The sequence below is a fragment of the Barbus barbus genome, assembly GCF_936440315.1.
Source record: "Barbus barbus genome assembly, chromosome: 1".
NCBI classification, from domain to species: Eukaryota; Metazoa; Chordata; class Actinopteri; order Cypriniformes; family Cyprinidae; genus Barbus; species Barbus barbus.
In genome coordinates, this window is record NC_136729.1 from 38,579,526 (window position 1) to 38,603,724 (window position 24,199).

At 37.4% G+C, this 24,199-nt stretch overlaps 2 protein-coding genes across 5 annotated transcripts in view; one reads left to right on the forward strand and one right to left on the reverse strand.

Moving 5' to 3' along the window:
* Positions 1-766: 766 nt before the first annotated feature.
* Positions 767-5,952, forward strand: LOC306875588 (mitotic spindle assembly checkpoint protein MAD2A-like). Its single transcript, XM_079426264.1, has 5 exons — positions 767-945; positions 2,212-2,358; positions 3,073-3,193; positions 3,356-3,459; positions 5,395-5,952. Exons 1-5 carry the CDS (start codon positions 882-884, stop codon positions 5,565-5,567), a joined length of 609 nt encoding a protein of 202 aa, XP_079282390.1. The 5' UTR covers positions 767-881; the 3' UTR covers positions 5,568-5,952.
* A 1,220-nt stretch (positions 5,953-7,172) lies between these two features.
* The window catches only part of LOC306875642 (cGMP-specific 3',5'-cyclic phosphodiesterase-like), a 56,718-nt gene continuing 39,691 nt past the window's right edge, over positions 7,173-24,199 (reverse strand). For 2 of the 4 annotated variants that reach the window (XM_079426330.1, XM_079426329.1), the window contains exons 13-21: positions 21,127-21,252; positions 20,218-20,312; positions 20,030-20,117; positions 10,626-10,726; positions 10,397-10,474; positions 10,246-10,309; positions 9,272-9,346; positions 9,048-9,131; positions 7,288-8,497 (exon numbers count right to left, since the gene is read on the reverse strand). In XM_079426330.1, coding sequence (XP_079282456.1) covers positions 8,378-8,497; positions 9,048-9,131; positions 9,272-9,346; positions 10,246-10,309; positions 10,397-10,474; positions 10,626-10,726; positions 20,030-20,117; positions 20,218-20,312; positions 21,127-21,252 — 831 coding nt within the window. In that variant the 3' untranslated portion in view covers positions 7,288-8,377. Of the gene's footprint in view, positions 8,498-9,047; positions 9,132-9,271; positions 9,347-10,245; positions 10,310-10,396; positions 10,475-10,625; positions 10,727-20,029; positions 20,118-20,217; positions 20,313-21,126; positions 21,253-24,199 lie in introns of all 4 variants that reach the window. The other 2 variants (XM_079426327.1, XM_079426328.1) reach the window with 2 other exon arrangements.

A 24,199-nucleotide genomic window follows, 5' to 3' on the forward strand; every position in this document is an offset into this window, starting at 1 on the left:
TAACAAGTGACGTGATAATGTTGTATGCATTTATATGCTTGAGGTCAAATATGGATGCAAAAAACCCCCCCCCAAAAAACAGACCAATAGATAGATAAATGGATGGATGGATAGATAGATACAGAGGTCTTCAACCCTGCTCCTGGGGACCCATTCTCCTGGAAAGTTTATTTCCAACCGGCTTCAGCACACCTGCCTGCAATTTTCAAGCAGTCTTGAGGAGCTTGATTGGCTGCTTCAGGTGTGTTTGATTAGGGTTGTAGCTAAAATCTTCAGGATAGTGGGTCCCCAGGAACAGGGTTGAAGAACTCTGGATAGATAGATAGATAGATAGATAGATAGATAGATAGATAGATAGATAGATAGATAGATAGATAGATAGATAGATAGATAGATAGATAGATAGATAGATAGATAGATAGATAAAACGCTCAACAGTCATTTACCATGAATAAAACATTTCAATATTTTTTTTTAATATAGCATTTTTTTTTTTTTTTTTTTAATTAAAATATTTCTAAAGTATGAATATGCTTTATATTTAAATACACATATGGGCTCTTATTTTCAAATTTGGCATTATCAAATAACTATGGGTGGGGGGATTCAAGGACAAATTATTGATAACAAGGGCTGATAATAAAGACTTGGTCATAAGCATTGCGTTGCAAAACATTAATCAGTTATCCATTAAACATGTTTTTTTCTCTCTGAACGTGGATTCGTGGACCGCTAGTACTTCCGGGTTCGCCACAATGACGTATGCGCCTGCGTCAGACGCAGCATCCAGATTCAAACTGGTCGGCGGTTACGAAAAAACGGCAGCAAGCGAAGAGGGCGCAAGGCATACAGAAGCTAACCTAAATTAAACTAAATACAAGATGTCTAAGACACTGAAAGGAATCACGCTGAAGGGGAGTGCAGAGCTCGTTGCGGAGTTTTTCTGTAAGTAATGGTTTTGGGGCAGATGAATGAGTTTCTCATGAAACCTGGGGCTTTTTCATAAACCGCGTAGCTAACGTTAACTTAAAGTCTTAAAAAGTTAACGTTAGTCATCTAATTTTGTTGTTGTTGTTCAAGACTGGTCATGACTTTTGAAAAGGTAGATTGGTCTTATTTGAATTGGAAAAGTAAGACTGATTACCCCTTGGCAACTGCTACGTTAGTTGGTAAAACAAATTTTTGAGACAGCCTGCGCCCCAGTGTGCACACTATCCGTCCTAAATTATGTGTGGTATTAGTCATTTTCAATACTATTTAGGGCAGATAGGTGGATAGTTTGCACATTGGGACGCAGGGACCAATAGAAATGGTATTGAAATCGACAGGAATCGTGAGGTGTCTGAAGTTTCGCTTCGAAGACTCGGACCTTTGTTAAGGTTTATTTATTATGGCAACGCTTTGCTATTTTAATCTCAGATGCATGGCTTTAAAATTAATCTTAAAGCCATGTAAAGCCGAATATATGAAATAGTAGTGAGGAGAAAATATATATATTATTATTATTATTTTTTTAAATGGTGACGTTATATGTGTGTGCGTGTGTATATAGGTATTCATGTGTGTGTGTGTGTGTGTGTATGTGTATATATATATATATATATATATATATATATATATACATACACACATTTATTTTTAATGTTAATGTTTATTGGACATTTAAACAAAATATGAAATGAAATCTTTAAAAAAAAGTTAGCATATGCGTTTTTTGTTGAGTATCTTATTTGATACAGTAGGATTCTGTAGCTCATATGCTAAACCTTTTTCGATGCATAAATTCATGCCAGTAGAATTTTAAGATGAGCACTTACTGCAAGTGTTAATCTTGAAATATTGCTTACGATATAAAAGTTATTCTTCCGTTTACTTTATAAAAATCAGTAAAGATTTCACAGAAAAAGGGTACATCAATCATATGACAGAAGCCATGTAGTAGTGATCAACAGGTTTTTCATCAGAGTTATGATCATGTTAATAAGTATAGGCCTTAGAAATGTGTGTGGAGAATATAATACAGAAGGCTTTATTTTTTAAAATTTTTGGTTACAATTAACCTATTATTAGCATTATCAATTGTTAGCTCCTTCGATCGTTCTTACAGAGCAATTCATTTGGAAATGAAATACATTTTGGTATGCAGTGGTGTGCTGTGCCTTTTTGTTTCAGAAAACAAATGAAAAGGCGTCTTTTGTTTGTTGTCTGTAGCGTTCGGTATCAACAGCATCTTGTACCAGCGAGGAATCTACCCAGCAGAAACCTTCACCAGAGTTACACAATATGACATGAGCCTTCAACTGACCACAGATGCAAAGCTGAAGAACTACCTCACCAATGTCATCTTACAACTCAAAGGTGGTTTTTCAATAAAAGTACCACATCTCGTGGAACGATTAGTTTGTTTCATTATCATTGGTGATGCAGTGTAGTAGGAGTACTAATAACAGGTGCATTCAGATGTACTTAAATGTATAGAAATGGCAAACTGTAATGCTAAATATGTTGCTCAATTGCCATTTTGATCAAGGTACTTGAAGACTTTGTGTCTGTAGCATTAATGAAAGTCCCACCTTACAGTTAAAAGAGCCAATTTACGTTTATTTAGTTGCCTTGTTAAAGATAGATCACTTGCTTACCGATGGATACTCTGGGTGAGAATGAGAATCCAAACGGCTGGTAAAACATTACAATAATCTACATGACTCCAGTCCATCAATTAAGGTCTTCTGAAGTTAAAAGCTGTATGTAAAGCTAAATTTCTCCAAATCTGTTCTAATGAAGAAAACAAATTCAGACTTTATCTTGGACGGAATGAGGGCGAGTAAATTTTCAGCCAATTTCAGCAAAAACTATTAATTTTAACAATAGAACACTCATGCATGTCAGCTGGACTAGCCCAACAAATATTGTTTTTGTATTTTTGTGAGATTTGAGCTGAAGAAGCACAATTGAATTGGCTGAGATTCCAGTCTGTCTCTGTTTAAGTGGAAAAGGGCTATACAGTCATGACTAGAAATGGAAACCTGAGCCTGCTTAGTTCTTTAGCATTGTTTATCCTCTTTGTTGCAGAATGGTTGTTTGATTGCACAGTTCAGAAGCTGGTGGTGGTCATCACGTGCCTGGAGACTAATGAGGTGTTGGAGCGATGGCAGTTTGATATTGAGTGTGACAAGACGGCAAAAGAGAGCAGGTACGTAATCAAACTTAATCTCTGAGGAAGGTTTAATAGTTACATTTTCATCTACGATATAACATCCTGTGATAAAATGAGAAGCTAACAGTGATTTTAGTTTTTTACCTGACCATGCAAATATGAATGCACATAATAAACTGTATACCTTGGCTCTTACAGCGCACCCAGGGAGAAGTCCATAAAAGCTATCCAAGAGGAAATCCGTTCTGTTATCAGACAGATCACTGCCACAGTCACCTTCTTGCCTTTGTTAGAAACTGCCTGTAAGTAAACTACACTTGTGATCATTAGATCCATGTACAGTCACACCGCACGGTTATCCTGTGCTCTATATTTTGTATTAAAAGAATTTTTTTAAGTTGCTGTAACATTAGATTTCAGACAAACAAGCTTTCAAGAATATTATTCACAATAGAACATGGAAAACATAACAAATGTTTAAACTGAGAAATTTTAAAATTTTATGCAGAAAATGAGCTCATTTCAAATTTGATGCCTGCTACAGGTCTCAAAATAGTTGGGACGGGGGCATGTTTACCATGGTGTAGCATCAGTTTGAAGACGTCTGGGCATCGAGGTTATGAGTTTCTGGAGTTTTGGTGTTGGAATTTGGTTCCATTCTTGCCTGATATAGGTTTCCAGCTACTGAAGAGTCCGTGGTCGTCTTTGATGTATTTTTCGTTTAATGATGCGCCAAATGTTCTCTATAGATGTAAGATCTGGACTGCAGGCAGGCCAGTTCAGCACCCGGAATCTTCTACTACGAAGCCATGCTGTTGTAATAGCTGCAGTATGTAGTTTTGCATTGTCCTGCTGAAATGCACGTCATCTGAAGGGGAGCATATGTTGCTCTAAAACCTTTATATACCTTTCAGCATTCATAGTGCCTTCCAAAACATGCAAACTGCCCATACCGTATGCACTTATGCACCCCCATACCATCAGAGATGCTGGCTTTTGAACTGAACGCTGATGACACGCGGGAAGGTCTCCCTCCCCTTTTTTGCTGGAAGACATGGCATCCGTGATTTCCAACAAGAATGTCAAATTTGGACTTGTCTGACCATAGAACACTTTTCTACTTTGAAACGGTCCATTTTAAATGAGCCTTGGCCCACAGGACACGAATGCATTTCTGGACCATGTTCACATATGGCTTCCTTATTGCATGATAAAGCTTTAGTTGGCATCTGCAGATGGCACGGCGGATTGTGTTTACCGACAGTGGTTTCTGGAAGTATTCCTGGGCCCATTTAGTAATGTCAGTGGCAGAATCATGCCGATGAGTGATGCAGTGTAGTCTGAGGGGCCCGAAGACCACGGGCATCCAACAAAGGTCTTCAGCCTTGTCCCTCACGCACAGAGATTTCTCCAGTTTCTCTGAAACTTTTGATGATGTTATGCACTGTAGATGATGAGATTTGCAAAACCTTTGCAATTTGACATTGAGGAACGTTGTTTTTAAATTGTTCCACAATATTTTTACGCACTCACAGATTAGAGAGCCTCAGCCCATCTTTACTTCTGAGAGACTCTGCCTCTCTAAGACATCCCTTTTATAGCTAATCTTGATACAGACCTGATGTTAATTAACTTAATTAGTTGCTAGATGTTCTTCCAGCTGAATCTTTTCATAATGTAGTTTTCAGCCCTTTTTTGCCCCCGTGCCAACTTTTTGAGACCTGTAGCAGGCATCAAATTTTAAATGAGCTCATTTAGTGGATAACAAATGTTTAAATGGAGAAATTTTACACTTTTATCTATGTTCTATTGTGAATAAAATATTGGCTCATGGGATTTGTAAGTCTTTTAGTTTTAATTTTATTCAAATTTAAAAAACGTTCCAACATTTCTGGAATTCGGGTTGTAGTACTACAAATATATATTAGCCTTTAGCCACTTAGGTCTCTTGGAGAGCGTCACAATTTAACCTAAAATTAAAAAATAGTATTTATGACAAAATCTTCTACAGAACTGCATACTCCGTTCTAGGGTGACCGCCTGTCCAAGTTATGTGCTCCCATGTGTTCCACAAAACAGCAATAACTACGTGGTCACCCTACTTGGTACTCATGTAAAGCTGAATTCTAGCAAACTAAACTTTATAAAGCTGGTATTTTGCAGGGTACATATTTTTTGTAGACTTTTTTTTTTCTCTTTTATATATGACTTAACTTTTTTGTCTCTTTATAACTCAGGTGCTTTCGACCTTCTGATCTACACTGACAAAGATCTTGAGGTACCTGAGCAATGGGAGGAATCTGGGCCTCAACTAATTGACCAATCGGAAGAGGTCCGCTTGCGTTCCTTTACTACTACTGTTCATAAGGTGAACAGTATGGTGGCCTACAAGAGGACAAACTCCACGTGATTTCTCTTTTTTGTGTTTTGTGTTCTATTCTCTGTTTTGTGTTCTGTTCAACTATTCATCCTTGTGTATATATCTATATAAAGCTCATTTCTTATTTGTTGTAATTTTAAAGAATGTATTTCCTAATACAGAAAATAAATTTCTCGTTTCCAAGATTGTATCGTTGATTTGTTTCTTTGATATTTTGCAGTAGTTGGACACTAGATGGCGATAAAAATCTAGGTTTACATTTCCTTACTTATGTGAATTGCACAGGGCAACCCAAATTCAGAAGACTTTGTTTTCTCTAATATTTTGCATAAATAATGTTACTACTGCATTGATGTTATGGCAATATTGGTTCTACCTTCTTTAACAAAAAAATGGATTAAAAAATGATAGCTACATGATGATTCTCTCATTACTGTATGTAGAATCATCATTGATAATTACAAATGAAAACATGCTATGCAATATTGCCTTGTATGAGGACTGAATTTACTCAAACCACATGCTTAGTTTAGCTCTTGTATTTAGTGAAGATTTTTTATTTTGTAAAGCAGTGCTGCAGTAATTACCTACATTGAAAAGAGTGTATAAGTGTGTTTCATCTGAAGCAGGGTGGTACATTCTGCTTTGAACCTGTCATTCTTTGGACATCAAAGTCTTCTATTGCTGATGGCTCGGTTTAAGACATCAGAGAAATACCATTAGCATGAGAAGAGGTGGAAAGACAGTCTTTCCCATTTAGACCAACAAATGTAGTTAGAGAATGGGATGAGTTTGTGTTATATGCTATGCAAAACAATTTTCTGATTATTTCCTAATTATGCATTCAGTTTTATGACCATATATTCTACATGGAATATTTGTGTTTATAAGAAATATTATTATTTGGGGCCAAGCACGAAAGGTGCTTAGTCACCTACTGTATCTGTTAATTTTCTTTTTTTCTTCGTTCTCCACTCTGGAAGCCCATAGAATAGCAATTTTTAATTTAGTGAATTTATCTACTTTTCTCATCGTAGTCTTTTTGTCAGGTTTTCACAAAAATTGGCTTGCATCGTCTTCAGACAATGCTGGCAAAAATGGATCAAAAGATTTCTGATAGACCAAACTGCATGACCTGAGGGCCCATGAGTAGTTTCGGCACCTGCTGGTCAAAAGATATAAAAATTTAAACAATTTACATTTTTGAACAGTTATAAAAATTATAAGATTGATCTGGTAAGATTCGGATCGGCATATCGCATTGAACGATACCTAAATTTCCTGTGTCAGACATTTTGAGTTTTGTAGTAAAATGCTACCTTACCCAAAAATACACCTGGTGTGTTCAGGGCTACTTAATTACAGACAAGTGTGTTGGAGCAAGGGTTGGAACTTAAATCTGCAGGAAGGTAGCTCTCCAGAAGTAGGGTTGGATTACGGAGTAATTAATGGCAGCTCCTTAGTTCTTCATTTTAGCTCTCTGTTGGGCTTGGCCCTTTGATTGCTACTTGCAGCTATATTTTATTATTATTATACTACACTACAGGAATATTTGAGTGAAATGCAAAAATGAATGAAGGGTAAAACAACGAGCTACAGCACCTAATATTTACACTTTTCCATCCAATTTGTTTACTGGTCAACTATAAATTCCTTTTAATAGACAGACAAAAGGTGCATCCTTAATGATTGTATATAATTCGTTCAAAAATAATAATAACAAAACTAAATAATAGATCCATCAACACGTCAGGCGTGGAACAGGTTTCTTTTTGAACATGCCAAATGGGCAGACAGTGACAGCATTCTGAACTTTACAGATATTTCTACAGACATCTTATTTCCATTACACTCCAAAACAAATGTGTTGTAATTGTCAAAGAATTTAACACATTTGTGTAACAGATGATAAATAAGTTCACATATCACATTATTGATTTTTAAACTATATGCAACAGGTGAAAAACAAATCTACAACATGGTATAATGGTGTAATACAAAGTGACGTGGGATGAGGTTAAACAGTGAAAAATGAAGTGTTCCTTTTATGTCAGCTTACTTTAGCAGTGCAATATAGCAAAATAAGATTTTGTATATGTGCATATTTCAGCAATTCAGTGAGTGAGCTGCACAAACAGACAAGAATAAATAAGGAATGTTCTGGGCTCAATACAAGCTCATATGCTGTCGAATATAATGTAACAGTTTTGAAATGTTATAAAAAGAAGACAGAATCGTGCTTACAGTAAAACAGTTAGATTGGAATTAGCAAATCTGTGAGGGAAGGCACTACACCAGGATAAAAGTTAAAATTCATGCTTTTCAAAAGTATAGCTACAACAAGATAAACATTACACATGGTACACATAAAACTAAAATGCTAGAACTGCTAGTTAAGCTTATCTCTGTAATCATATACCTAATATTTCAACTCCAGCCATGTTTATGGTTACCAGAAATCGGAAAGAGTTTTAACTACAAAGTATTGTTTACATGGAGCAACTCCACCCACAGGAATTACATTGGTAACGCAGAAATGAATCTGTCTAGAATTGCTAAAAGTAAGATTTATTATTTAGACAACTCTACAGTTTTACAGCTTTATAATTGCTTACAAAAATACAACCTGTATGCTTCTGCCTTTGCAAAAAAATTGACTTTATTCTGAATGCATCGATAACCCAACCTTGCACTTTTAACCTGCTCCAGTGTGCTTTGTGAAATGACAGTCATGTGAATATCATCAAACCAGGGTCTTGTAATCTTTGTAATCTTTTCTCAGGGGAAGGGGCAGGGAAAGATGTGAATAGTCCAAGGACGTCTGCATTCCAAAAGAAAAGTTACAATCCTCCATTTAGCAAAGCTTCCTCTCCTTGCTCAGCAAGCAGCTTCCAATTCTGTCTGTTCTTCCTACAACCTTCCAGCAGGGGGGAGCAGTACTCTGAGAAACCTGTCAGTGCCTGCTCACACAAACACATGGCAAGAGAGCAGAAGGACAACCAATAAAAAGTTATCACTGATGAAGCTGAATAGACCCAAAAATAATCATTCTGTCCAGACAAAGTTTCATCAGCCATCAGTCATTTTTCAAAATATAAGCGATGAGTACAAGTTTAGAATGACATGAAGATGAGTACATGATAATATAATTTTCATGTAATAAGTGGAAGAAATGGTGAGGGCTTGCTTTATCCTAAATCATCAAATTAATCCTGTAAAGCCTGACGATACAGTAGGCTTTATAGAGTTAAAACACACAGGTTGAGGTATTCTAATACACATCTCCAATCCATATGATCCACAAAAAAAGCAGTTTGTGATATAATAATTCAATAAATCTATCAAAACAATGAAACAAAACACTAAAACTCAAACTTGTGTGATTTGCATTATGTGGGGCCGCACTAAACTTGCACCATTGGTTAAGCCAAGTTGTTTTTTGGCTTTTTTTGGGTAGCTTAAAATGAACAATGATATTAAATATAAATGACAAAAGAAAATATAATTTACCTCGTATAACTGTGTACAAATGGCATCAATGAAAGACACTTGCATGCTGGGAATTTTATCCTGTTTCTCCCTGTTCATCAGATCCTTGGAAAGAATCAAGTCACATGGTTACTGTCATTTACCCCATCCTGGATTACTGGAGAGTAACTGACCTGGTTCGAAACTATTCCAGTCTTAAAAAACATAAAATTAACCTTTTTTCATAGAGTAAGTAAAGAGCTTACAATAGGTTCAATGTTTAGCTCTCTCCGCTCCTTATCACCTTGTTCAAAGAACTCTGTGGCAACCAGTTCTGCTATCTGTTGAAATATAAATAAATGGTAATTACTGAATTGGTACTTTCTTTGATGAAGAAAATCGTCAATATTTCACATCAAAACCTGATCAACCCTGAAAATTATATGACAGTTTCCGGTCTGTTTTCAGTTAGCTGTCTCCACCACACCCTTACAGGTTTGCTTATTAACGCCATTATTTAGGGTTAGGGATTTGATAGATAAGGAGTTATGTGATGGATATCTGGCTGTGTTTAAAAGAAATACTGTGAATGCTCAATATGTTCTGTATGTTTAGTATGCGAATCAAAGCATATCAATGATAAACAACTGGTGTCCATCAGTCTTATCTCTGAAAAGATTCATAGTAACAAAGTACTTAATTTTTTATCCTCATGTCCATAAAGTAAATAATAAGTCTGTCTATAGGTCATGAGTTTGCATAATTCTCAATGATAACGTGTTCTTGGTTATGTTTCATGAGAGTGTGAAGTCTAAATTATGGTCATTTAGGTTGCACTGAGTAGGACTGCAGCTGCACCTCCACCCTCTGCTAATTAGCAAACAAGCTTGTTAATTACTGAAGAGAGAGAAAATTAATGGAGGAGAGGAGGTGGTGATGATGTCATAAACTATGATAGGAAGAGTAGAGGAATAGGAGTGCATATAATGTGCTTTTAATTTCGAAAACAATTGGATGGAGTGCGTTAAAGCAATTTAAGATTAAAGGAACAAAAGTTCATAAAGCTACAAAATGTCAAAGTATCTACAAACTGCTTTTCACAGAAGGAAATAAAGCTTAGCCTTCATTATGGATCAACTTTTCACAAGCAATTTTAAGTCCTTATGCTTCTCTGCTGATTTTATATGAGTGAGCTTTGAAAGTGGGCTGTTTTTGTAAATGTATACTTTTGCATGCTTACCTTCTTCTGTACTGGCCAGGGTTTTGTTATAGCAGAGATATCACATGCTGTCATCAGCATTGACCTACAGAAGACAATAATATCATAACGAAGAAATATATACGACTGACCCATACATAAAAGCATTCTTTCCTGAATGCTTGATACTCACCTTAGCAGATCTCTGTGATAATCGTCCTCCCAAACAAACTGACTGTTCTTAGCCAGCTCAAAGAATTCTGTTCTTTTCCTTCAAAAACAAAGATAGCATTATGAACAAACAGCAAGAAACCGATAGAAATTGGCTACTGTATGCTCAAACACAAGTGAAATGAATAAATCCATTTAGTAGGTTTCTAAAAGCGCCTTCGACTCAGCTGTATATGACATTTGGTACCTACTTCATGTAGAGAGCCAGGTCAGTGGCCAAAATAGCCTTCTCAATCATCTTCAATGTCGCCTTGTACTCATCCAGAGAAAGACTGCTCAGAATCTGATTACCCTGAGAAAGAGAGACAGTAGGAATGAAAGAAAACAACCTTTTGTCTACATTATTATTAAGTCAAGATGTATGGAAGCAGATGAATGCAGTTACAATGTGGCCACATAAAAACATTACATGGTTATTTATTTAAGGGTATTTATGTAAAATGTGGGGTTTCTTATTTATAAAAAGATTAATCTGGTCAAATGTACAACATAATTGTGTAATAAACTGATTATGTATGCTTTTTAATGTGTTCTTTAAATATTCATAAAATATACACTTAAAAATAAAGGGGGGTTTTGCAGTAATGAAACATTTGGGGTTCCTCAAAGATCCTTTCAGTAAACACTTTTTAAACAAAACTTTTTATTAGAGTGAAGACATTAATGTGAATCTTCTGTGCAATGGAAAGGTCCCATGAATGTAAAAGGTTCTTCATGAATCCATAAATGCCAAAAAAAACATTATTTTAAACAGTGTAGGATACTGAGATATGGTGGGTAGTTGCTATGTGATTTTCTAGGTGGTTGCTTTAATTGCCAGAAGAGCCTACTCTCAAGTCCCAATTATATTCTCTATAGTATTTGTCTAGAATACCTCCTTCAAAGAATTTCACACATTTCATCATTTGACAGTATACAAGTAACAGCACCTGATCAAAAAGACACATCATTTGAGGTATCATATCTCTGATCACTGTTTGGTTCATCTTATCCCGTCCTACAGGCAGAAATTTAAATCTGCAAAACCTGTATTAAGAACTGTTAAAAGATGGACTAATGAAACAGAGCGGGATTTACAAGTTTCTCTCTCACCGATTGGACTGTTTTTGAAAATGCTGCCACCAATCTGGACGAGCTCGCAGAGACTGTAACATCTTATATCAGTTTCTGTGAGGATATGTGCATTCCTACCAGGACTCATTTAACCTACAACAATGACAAACCATGGTTCACTGCAAAACTCAGACAGCTCCGTCAGGCCAAAGATGCTTACAGAAAGGGGGATAAAGTCTTGCATAAACAGGCCAAATACACACTGGAAAAGGAGATCAGAGTGGCAAAGAGGAATTATTCTGACAAGCTAAGGAACAAATTATCTTCCAGTGATCCTGCTTCAGTGTGGAAAGGAATGAAGGATATCACCAGTGACAGGTCACAATCCCCCAGCGCTCTGGAGAATAAACAACTGGCAGACAATTTGAATGACTTTTACTTGAAAAAACAACCCACATCCGCCCTCAGCAGCTCTCCACACAACCATTAACACCTCCAGCATCCCGCCTCTCCCCCACACCTACAATTCAAATCAGTGAAGATGACGTGTGCCAGGTCTTCAGAAAGAACAAAACAAGGAAAGCACCAGGCCCAGAAGGTGTGTCACCAACCTGCCTAAAAACCTGTGCTGACCAGCTGGCCCCCATCTTCACACAGATCTTCAACAGGTCACTGGAGCTGTGCGAAGTCCCCTCATGCTTCAAATGCTCCACCATCATCCCCGTCCCAAAGAAACCCAAAATTACTGGACTTAATGACTTGTGGCTCTAACATTTGTGGCCATGAAATCATTGGAAAGACTGGTTTTGGCTTATATGAAGGACATCACTAGACCCTTAATGGACCCCCTGTAGTTTGCCTACAGAGCAAACAGGTCTGTGGATGATGCAGTCAACATGGGACTGCACTTCATCCTGCAGCGTCTGGACAGACCAGGGCCCGTATTCATAAAGATTCTAAGAATCCTCCTCTAATTTAGAAAACTCTTAATTTAGCTTAAAAACTTTTACGTAGGAGTCTTAGCTTAAGAGCGATTCGGGACCGATCTGAGAGCAACTCTGAGTAAGGAAAAGACAAAAACTTTCATCTTAGTGAGGAGGCGGGGTTGACCCCGTTGCTATGTATGACACAATCTTTTGAAGACTGTGATTGGTTGGTTGTCAAGAAGGAAATAAAAGAGTGCTTTTAAGAGTAGGGTATATTATAAGCCTTCACTTTGAAATTACAGGCAGAATTTTTCCTCTCGCTCTTTCTCACACACACACACACACATTATATATGTATATATATTCTTTATTTTTTATTTACCATGCTGTCATACTTACAGAGCCAGCGCCAGGGCACCTCCATCGGGGGCATTTAAATTTCTGTGGGGGGGGGGGGGGGCACAAATCACGTTGTGTGTGTGTGTGTGTCGGGGGGCTGAAATCTGTGATCTCGTGCAGTTGCTGACGCTCGCTAAAGCGTGCAATCGCATTATGTGCGCTGTTTTATCGGTACTTTCGCTTTCAAAATCGATCGCGTTCAGCAAGGAGGGGAGAGGATGGAAAGTGGGGGGGCACAGTTACTCGTTTGGCCGCCTTGGCGCCGGCCCTGCATATTTACTGTGTTTTATAGGAAATGAACAGAGACATATAAGCCTAATAAGTGCTGTAACAGACCCAAATCATCACTGCTGCATAGTTGCATTTTTCCAGTTGCCAAATATGTTAATGTAGTGATTTCTGGCGCTATGGCAATTCTGTGCGGTGTCTGAGATGTTAGCATGTCTTTAATAAGATCGGTCACAAACATGATCCCTGCACGAACTAATGTGTAGTGTCTTATTAACTCACTGTCATGCATTGTGTGCAACACATTTCTTCTCCCTCTTAATTTTCGTCCATTTTCTCCGCTGTTAAAGAAACTCTTAAGCCCCTTAAAAGTCCTCGTCCATACTCCTAACAAGTTTGACCTTAAGACCTCTTTTAAGGGTTAAGATGCTTTCTGAATTACTTTTTTCTTTACTAGGATTTTTTCTTTAATTTTAAGAGTAAACGCCCACATTTCTAAGAATTTTCTTAGAATTTTGTCACTAGGAGCTACTTTTTGCATTAAAATTCTTCATGAATACGGGCCCAGGAACTTATGTGAGGATCCTGTTTGTGGACTTCAGCTCCGCTTTTAACACCATCATCACGGACACCCTTCAGAATAAACTGTCTCAGCTCTCCGTCCCCACCTCCATCTGTCAGTGGATCACCAGTTTCCTGACAGACAGACAGCAGGTAGTAAAGCTTGGTAAATCCACATCCAGCACTCGTACCATCAGCACTGGAGCTCCTCAGGGCTGCATTCTCTCCCCACTGCTCCTCTCCCTCTACACCAACAATTGCTCATCTAAAGACCCCTCTGTCAAGCTCCTGAAGTTTGCAGACGACACCACACTGGATCAGCCTCATCCAGGAAGGTAACGAGTCTGCTTACAGACAGGAGGTTAAGGAGCTGGCTGTATGGTGCAGTCTTAACAACCTGGAGCTGAACACGCTCAAAACTGTGGAGATGATCGTGTACTTCAGGAGAAACCTGTATTAAATATACCCGTATTCCTGGGCACCACCATCTCTCAGGAACTGAAGTGGGACAATCACATTGACTCTATTGTGAAACGGGTCCAACAGAGGTTGTACTTCCTTCGCCAGCTGAGGAAGTTCAACCTGCCACAGGAGCTGCTGAAACAGTTCTACGCCGCCATCATTGAATCCGTCCTCTGCACTTCAGTGACTGTCTGGTTCAGCTCGGCTACCAAAGCTGACCTCAGAAGACTACGGAGGGTAGTCCGGACTGCTGAGCGAATCATTGGTACAACCTTCCCCACTCTCCAAGAACTGTACTTATCCAGAGTGAGCAAAAGGGCTGGTAAAATCACTCTGGATCCCTTACATCCAGCACATTCCCTCTTTAAACTGTTACCTTCTGGTCGACGCTACAGAGCTCTGAGAACCAGAACGACCAGACACAGGAACAGTTTCTTCCCTCAGGCAATCCATCTCATGAACACTTGACAATAAAACGTGGAACACACAACTCTATTATTTATTCACCACACTTGCTTAATTTTTTATTTATCAAATTTTTTTTCATTTCAAATTTGCACATATCAGACCTGTACACACATAATAGTCTATATTATATATTGTGTTTTTGCTGTTTTGTACATTTCCTATTTGGATATTTGTATTATTCTTTATTATCTGTGTCCTGTCCTGTTGCTGTCTCTCTGTTGCACTGTGGAGCTTCTGTCACTAAAACAAATTCCTCGTATGTGTAAACATACTTGGCCAATAAAGCTCATTCTGATTCTGATTCTATACCACAAATGGTGTGGACATAATTTTCAATCACCAACCTTAAGTATAGGCTAGAGAAGCTTTATTTCAACAAATGCTACATTGCAGGCCAAGTCAGGCAACCATGGTATAATGTCAGCATGTTGCTATAATGCATGTATGCAGCCACCATAGTCAAATGTTTACAGGGAGCCAGAGCGCCTGACATCTTGGCAAATTTAAAAGTGCTGGCTAATGCTAAATGTAAATTCAGTAAGATTGTTATTCACGTCGGTGCTAATAATGTTCGACTTCGCCAGTCGAAGATCACTAAATATAATGGCTCTAACAGCCATTATATTTAGTGATCACTAAATATAATGGCTCTGGTTAAAAAGGTGTGTGAACTTGCAAGTACGATGTCAGACACAGTAATATGCTCTGGTCCCCTCCCTGCTTACCGGGGTGATGAGATACAGAGCAGACTGTCGTCACTCAATGGCTGGATGTCTAAGTGGTGCCCGCAGAATAACATAGATTTCATAGACAATTGACCATATGCACGGAGCGCTATATAGAAGTTCCGGATAAAGATAAGCCAGCTCGTAATCTTGAGGTGAAGCTCATTTTATGTGTGCTATATATAGATAGAGACTCTCACAGAAACCTCTCCTGCCTCATTCTTATCAAAAACTGAGAAAAAAAATAATCGCAACACCATAAATAATGATAGCGGAATTAACATACTGTTATGTTATTAAAGAACATATAAATTTATATGTAGAGTCTGGTAGCCTAATCCCAGAAAAGTATACTCGTATAACTGTACATTTAATGCTGACAAACAAACACTATCGTAACTGTTTAGGCAGTTAGGCTAATCTCTTAAATGACATCATAATGGCATTCTCCATAATCAACATCTTACCTTCAACCATGAACACATTTTTAAAATCTTATAACATTTTAAAGCCTTTATTATTTCTCAACTCTGTGCAGTAAAATTTACTTCATTAAAGGTTAATTGTTCATTCATGTTTTAGGCTTTTCCTTATTTTTATATTTTAGACATCCATCCATGATGAAAAAAATATATAAATAAATTTAAAAAATTGCCGCGGAAACAACACGAGACCATGCTACCGCGATTGTCAAGAGCGGCTCGACGGTGTTTAGAGTCCCACAGCAGCAGCAGCAAGCCGTCAGCGCAGCTGAAGAGTTCTGCGTTCAAACGCACGCAATAGGCTAAAAGCTTGCTGCAAAGCCCCAGCAGGTAATTACCATGAATGTGTCAGGGGGAAATAATGAGATATTTGACTACTAATAAACTAGTGTTTTCAGAGTCCGTGCAATAAGGACAGACAACAGCTTATAATGCTTAATTATTTAAATACCTACATAGTTAAATACAAATTGAATAAGTTGGTACAGCAATTAAATAGTGCATTCAATATTTTGAAATGTTTAGATTTAATTAAATAACTACAAGTTTAAGTTTTATCCAACACAGACTTGTTGCTGCTGTAGTTTTGTTAGTCTGAATTTTAGTTCTATTTTGACATCGGCTCGTCAGATGATTCATCCCGTTGCCACTGTCAATCATAGCAGTGACTCGCGGCATGATTTAATGGATTCACTCGAGTAAATTTAACATTCGTGTTTGTCATCCCTGAAACGTTATATGTGGAAGTTTGGTCCTCTTAGACAAACAAAACTTTTCTCCAAATTGTGAATAGATTATGTAGAGAAACCGAGCAAAAGGCACTCCCTTATGGCACAGTACAGTTGACCGGAAATGGCTGAGCTGGCTTATCCAAAACCAGGAAGTAATTGTGCATATGGTCAATTGGAAGAATTTTTGGGGCAGACCTGACCTGTTGAAAAGAGATGGTCTTCATCCCTCTTGGGGTGGTGCCCAGGTCAGGAAGCGGCTAAACCGACCGTCTGCAAGCCACCTCATGTCACAGAACAACATTCGCAGAACAACATTCTGGGGTGGTGATGGCGCAGTGGATAAGACACATGCCTTTGGTGTGAGAGACCCGGGTTCGAATCCACTGTGAGACACCAATGTGTCCCTGAGCAAGACACTTAACCCCCTAGTTGCTCCAGAGGCGTGCAACCTCTGACATATATAGCAATTGTAAGTCGCTTTGGATAAAAGCGTCAGCTAAATGAATAAATGTAAATGTATATTAGAAAAAGTAGTATCATCACAACTATGTTCCTTCTTAGAGAAAAATGATATATGTGAGGATTTCCAGTCAGGTTTTAGACCATATCATAGTACTGAGACTGCTCTCATTAGAGTTACAAACGACCTGCTTTTATCATCTGATCATGGTTGTATCTCTCTATTAGTGCTACTGGATGCCGCGTTTGACACTATCGACCACAACATTCTTTTAAATAGACTAGAAAATTATGTTGGCATTAGGGGAAGTGCATTTCTATGGTTCAAATCTTACTTATCTGACCGCCATCAATTTGTGGCAGTAAATGAAGAGGTATCATACCAATCACAAGTGCAGTATAGAGTACCTCAAGGCTCAATACTTGGCCCCTTACTTTTCACACTTTACATGTTACCCTTGGGAGATATCATTAGGAAACATGGTGTTAGCTTTCACTGTTATGCTGATGATAGCCAGCTCTGTATTTATTCGTGACCTGATAAAACTTGCCAATTTGCAAAACTAACAGAATGTATAGTTGATATCAAAAACTGGATGACTAGCAATTTCTTACTGCTAAATTCTGAAAAAAAAACAGAGGTGTTAATTATTGGACCAAAAACTTTTGCATGTAATAATCTAGATCACTGTCTAATACTTGATGGTTGCTCTGTAAATTCTTAGTCATCAGCTAGGATCCTAGGCGTACTTTTTGATAGCAATCTTTCCTTCGAAAAACATGTTTCTAGCATTTGTAAAACTGCATTTTTCCATCTTAAAAATATATCTAAATCACGACCTATGCTCTCAATGTCAAATGCAGAAACATTAATTCATGCATTCATGAGGCTAGATTATTTTAATGCTTTTTTGGGTGGTTGCTCTGCACGTTTAGTGAAGTGACATTCAGCCAAGTATGGTGACCCATACTCGGAATTCGTGCTCTGCATTTAACCCATCCAACGTGCACACACACAGCAGTGAACACACACACACCGTGAACACACACCCGGAGCAGTGGGCAGCCATTTTATGCTGCAGCGCCCGGGGAGCAGTTGGGGGTTCGGTGCCTTGCTCAAGGGCACCTCAGTCATGGTATTGAGGGTGGCGAGAGCGCTGTACATTCACTCCCCCCACCTACAATCCCTGCCGGCCGGAGACTCGAACCCGCAACCTTTGGATTACAAGTCCGACTCTCTAACCATTAGGCCACGACTTCCCCGATTAATAAACAAACTCCAGCTGGTTCAAAATGCAGCAGTTAGAGTTCTTACTAGAACCAGGAAGTATGACCACATTAGCCGGGTTCTGTCAACACTGCACTGGCTCCCTATTAAACACTGTATATATTTTAAGATCTTGATAATTACCTATAAAGCCCTGAATGGTTTGGCACCTCAGTATTTGAGTGAGCTCTTATCGCATTATAGTCCTTCACGTCCGCTGCGATCTCAAACCTCTGGCCATTTGATAATACCTAGAATATCAAAATCAACTGCGGGCGGGAGATCGTTTTCCTATTTAGCGCCCAAAGTCTGGAACAATCTACCTAACACTGTTCGGGAAGCAAGATAATCTTAAATCTAGATTAAAGACCCATCTCTTTAACCTGTTTTACACATAATACACTATCGCATTTCTAGAATTCAAATCCGTTAAAGGATTGTTAGGCTGCATTAAATAGGTCAACCGGAACCGGGAACACTTCCCAAAACACCTGATGTACTTAACACATTGTAACATTGTTAGAAGAATGGCATCTACGCTAAAATTAGTCTGTTTCTTTCTAATTCCGAGGTCACCGTAGCCACCCAGATCCAGACTGTATCCAGATCAGATGGTCACTGCAGCCACCCAGATCCAGACTGCATCCAGATCAGATGGTGGATCAGCACCTAGAGATGACCTCTATACAGCCAGGACACCTAGATGAGCCCCAGAGACTGATCCCCAGTGAAGACCCTGCCTCCAAGACGGCCATCGGGACAAGACCACAGGAACCACATGAGTCCTTTGCACAATCTGATTCTGCTTTAGCTTTAAACTGCTGATTTGGTCTGGCCAGAGGAGAATGACACTATTTCAACAAACTATTTCCCCGGCTAAATACTGTAAAGCTGATATAAAGCCACCCAGCCGATGTAAAGCTGCTTTGACACAATTTGCATTGTTAAAAGCGCTATACAAATAATGTTGACTTGACTATAACAACATCAAGCCCCTGGACAATGAGAAAAGCATGGTCCTAAGCTTTGTTATTGAGTTTGCTAAATGTGAATGAGAGTAATTATTCTGTGTGTGTAAATTCAATCTGAAAAGCGAATTGTTTTCTAAGATGCAGATTGTTATTACCTGTAAAATAAGACATTCCTTTTAAAAGCTTCTCTGGATTTACAATGCAGGAGTGAATTACTCTTATCAGCAGATAGAAGGTAAGAGAGGTCAATAAACAGAAACTCAAAACAGTGTTTACAATTAATATGTTTACAGCACACTGGACATGTTCCAACATGCTGCTAATGGAGTTTGCTAGCATGGTTTAAACACTCACATATTCTTTTGTGTGTTATATGTAAAGTTTTGGGTCACTGGACTTCAGAGTAGCATTTATGTTAGCTTACATGTTTACATTACAGTACATAATTATTATTATTATTTTTAAGTTGTCCCCTTTTTGTATAGGTGGTAATGAAATTGAAAGACTAACACCTGTATAGTTGTCTACCTTGCGTTTATAAAAAAAATAATAGAAAAAGTAGAATGTACGTTAAATAAATAAAGTTATTTTATATACTTTTTAGAATTTTTTTAAAAGACCTATTAATGGCCATTTAAAACCCATTAATCTCATAGCATTACTTATGGAATTCTAACTGCTGTATAAATGCAATTATGCCACCTATAAACATTTAAGCTACTTCTGAAAACAATATATTCTTTACAAGGATATTATTTTATGTAATGTCTATTCAATGCTTTTCTTATCTAACACAACCATGACATATGATTAATTTGCGATTAATTAGATAAATGATTTGTTTAAAACTCCCTTATACTCACTGGACTGTTGAGTATCATAAGACACTGGTCAAAATGGTGGTGCTCCATTGTGGAGTGGCAGTACAGCTGGGCCAGTGGATGGTCACTTCTGTGAAAACAGTTAAATATGCTACATCATTCTCATTTTTACATATCCATCTTGTTGCTAATAACACGAGCTGATACACCAAATTAAAATCAGCACAAACCTTTTGATGTAGGAGTTGTTGACACCTCGGTGGTCCAAATCGTGGCTCAATGTTGCAATCATCAAAGCTAAAACCTCCAAATCACTCAGATTACTCTGTAAAGTGAAAAAAAAAAACTGCTTTACAAAAACATACATTTTCTATGGGATTGGTTAATGCATTGAAAAGCACTGCAAAATATATCCTTGCTATCCAAAAACAAACACAGTCATATGTAAATCTGAATAACTGTAATTACTTTCCGGTAAACTGGCAAACTAAATCCAATTAGACTTTAGCTGACATGTCAAAGCAAGATTTAACAGTTCTCAATTCATAATTCATAAAACATCAGTAATTTGCAACTGTGAATAATTGTAACAAGTTGACAACTCACTGTTCCTGATAGACTTTACTATTCAAAGAAAGTATGCCTTTTCCATCAGTCTAACTCAAGTATATAAATGCAAATAATTAACTACCACTGTAAACAACAGAAGACATTTATAGTGGAACGCATAATAAAATTGTTCTGCTAGCTTCATTTTTGCTTATAACTATAAACTGGTTTCTCCATAAAAGCAAACATAAAAGGACATTTTAAAAGAGCAATTACTACTACTACTACAAAAAAAGTATAAATAAAATGCTATACAATAATCTTTTTAATAATTGTTTTTAATCAATACTACTCTATAAACTGTATTTTTTGCTAGCAGTCTTGAATCCAGAAGTATAAACCTTAATATAAAGATCAGCAAGCTTATATCCTAGTTACTGTTTAGTTACAAGACAGACACACTATGTGTTAATAGGTTTTAGTATGGTTACTGATTTATGCTATGCCAGACTGAACTCAAGTTGTACGCCAGGTGTCACAATGCTGATGTGACCCTTTCCTGTGCGGTGTTTGTTATCAGAGTAACTGACCTGAAACCGTCCAGACTTCAGCACAGCAAACATGCAGTGGGAGGTGTTGAAGGCATGTCGCCAGTTGTGGTAGACCACATTCTTCCTGTAGTTCTTCTTTACGCTTAAAATCCACTGACACAAACTCTGAAACAAGGTTAATTGTTATTTTTTATATGTATACAGATTAGCCTGAATAAAATAAGTGCTGCAGGGATTACTTTTTTTTGTAGGCTAAAACCCAGAAATTAGTTTGAATTTTTGCACTTTTAATCCCGTTGTCCCAATGTCAAGGTTTTTGGTTAAATGTCCCAAATAAGGTCTGTGGTTTACACAAGCTCAAGATATTTTCAAGTTGCATTCTCCATAAAATAAATGCATCAGTGATAGCACTATTGTCATTTTCTAAAGCTTTTACCTATCTTGTAAAAAGCGGTTGCTAATAAGTGGCTAAATGGGATTACAGAGTTTGTTTTGGACATATCATCACGGCGAACAGGAAAGCTCATCTACTCGATAGTCTGCTTTCACATCCTTTATGAACACCCTCATGCAAACTATTCTAATGCCAATTGTCAGGGAAAATATAGATTGAAAGTGTTGTCAAAAGCTTAGGGGTGTAAGGTGTTGATGTTCAAGTCATGAAAGCAAGGTGTAGTTCGTTCGTTAATTCTGGAGAAGTTGGATCTTATTTCTAATCCAAAAGGCAATGGAAAAGTCCTGTCAAGGAACAAAAAATGCCATCACTGCAGCGCTCTATAGATAGAAGCAAGGCAAAATGACAGTGTTGTAAAACTTGTGAAATCTTTTCTAGTCCTTATAAATGCTGATAAGGTAATTACTTCGCTATTATTGTTGAATTAAATGAAATCACTCTGAATGAAACAGCATGTTGAGGTGGGATTTGGACTAAAACTCTCATTTTTATTTAATGTGGTATCTGAAGTCATGAAGAAATCAGAATTAGCTTAATTTACTTTTTAAATACACATTCCTGGTCTTATAGTGCGCAATTCAATATTTAATCGTTCAACAAAAGGTAAGGTCACATGGGCTATGGGTTAATTTTTGGCCTAGCTATTTATCTCTTTTACCAAACTCACATTTAAGTGTTGCTTCATTCTGGTATGTAACACCAACATTTCCCATTTCAAATTAATTACTAAACATTTTTTCTTGTTGGATATCTAGTCACATCGAAATGGGTTGCGAAATAATAAAATAAGAATAATAAAGTTGCCATTTCATGTTCAATTGAATCCCAATATTTTAAGTAATTTTTATTATAAATTTTATTTTATTTTTTTACATTCCGTTATTTAATTTTTGTTTTATTTTGTTGCAGGGCCATGCACAGGGGGGTGGCCCCTCTTCTCTCATCGGCTGAGATGCCCCTTTCACCAAACACTATCACCCCAGCTCAAAGCGTTCAGTTACTGCTCCGCTAAAGACCCACTGATGTCGCGAATCCGCTCCGCGGCATCACTCACAATCTGTGTGCCCGCTTCTCTGGAGACGACAGTTCTTCCCAAAGGTCAATGCATTAACAGGTAGATTCATTGCAATCCACATTACAGTCAGTGGATGAGTCACTGAATTAGTCATTTGGTAGTTTTTTGTAATGTCGGTAATGATTTGCTCTAAAAGTCGTAAAAACTTGTACAGAATATTCATTCTTAGAATGTCTAATCAATTTATTGTACCTGATCAGATCTAATATAAATAACACCAAATTTGCTGTTGTTGGCACACTTTGTTTAAAAAAAATGCCTTCACAATAAAGGAGAAAGAGAAAGAGCCAAAGGCAGTTCAGCATAAACATGAATTCAAAGCTCCAGCAAGGCAGCAGGTATATTATCATATAGAATATTTAGCAGTTTGTCACACTTTAATTCTTGCTATTAATATTCTATTTGAATATATTATATATAGTAATTTATTCCTATGATTTCAAGCTGAATGTTTAGCATCATTACTCCAATCACATCATTTCAAATCATTCTAATATTCTTATTTGCTGCTCAAAAACATTTATTATTATATGTTGAAAACAGTAGTTTTAAAATTGTTTTCAGGTTTCAGATAGAAAGAACAGCATTCATCTGAAACAGAAATCTTTTGAAACATTATCAATTCTTCATTCATTATAAAGTCTTTATCGTCATTTTTAATCAGTTTAAAGCATCCTTGCTAAATAATAGTATTAGGCCTAATTTCTATAATTTCTTATATATATATACATACACACTGAATCCAAGCTTTTGAATGTTTATAGAGTATAAACACAGATCTTTGGATATTTATATTCATCCAATAATCCTGAAAAAAAATCTACTCGACTGTTTTAAATATTGATATTAATATTAAATGTTTCTTGAGCAGGAAATCAGAATATTAGAATGATTTCTGAAGGATCACGTGAGACTGAAGAGTAACGATGCTTAAAATTTAGCTTTGATCACCGGAATAAAATACATTTTAAAATATATTCAAATAGAAATCAGTTATTTGTAATAGTAAAAATATTTCAAAATTTTACTGTTTTTGCTGTACTCTGAATCAAATAAATGCTGGCTTGGTGAGCAGAAGAAAAATCTTAAAAAACTTTTGACTGGTAGTGTTGTAACAACTGGATAATTTGTTACCAAGTACCCACCCCCTCAGTGCCCCTGTTTTTGGTTTGGGCCACTGCCCCTCAAAATGTCTGTGCAGCCCTGTTTTATTGCTATATTTGTTGTGGGGCAGCATCATGGAAAAATGATTCTTGCCAGAGTCAATGCTTTTTTGATTATTATGTTATGATTATTTTCATCCAGCCTGTCACGAATTCAGCCTCTGTGGCTCCCTCCGCTCACCACCAGAGGGCACCGTCACCTGAGTACTAACCATCACTGGACTTCATTTCCCACATGCCCCGTACCTGTGGCTGATTTCACTCACAGGTTTTTCCCATTGACTCTTAACTACTTAAACTGTTCTCCCAGCTTCCACATTGAGAAGTCTTGTCTTGCCATGCAAACATTTCCGAGCGTTTATTCCATGTGTGATTCCCCCGTGTATGACCTGGACTGTTTACTGGACTCTGGGCCTGGTT

What these genes read in the sequence shown, in the direction of transcription:
- LOC306875588 (XM_079426264.1), top strand. Translation starts at nt 882, where the DNA reads ATGTCTAAGACACTGAAAGGAATCACGCTGAAGGGGAGTGCAGAGCTC. An exon ending in GCTCGTTGCGGAGTTTTTCT is followed by an intron (nt 946 to 2,211) that starts GTAAGTAATGGT and finishes TGTTGTCTGTAG; the next exon opens with CGTTCGGTATCAACAGCATC. An exon ending in AAGACGGCAAAAGAGAGCAG is followed by an intron (nt 3,194 to 3,355) that starts GTACGTAATCAA and finishes TGGCTCTTACAG; the next exon opens with CGCACCCAGGGAGAAGTCCA.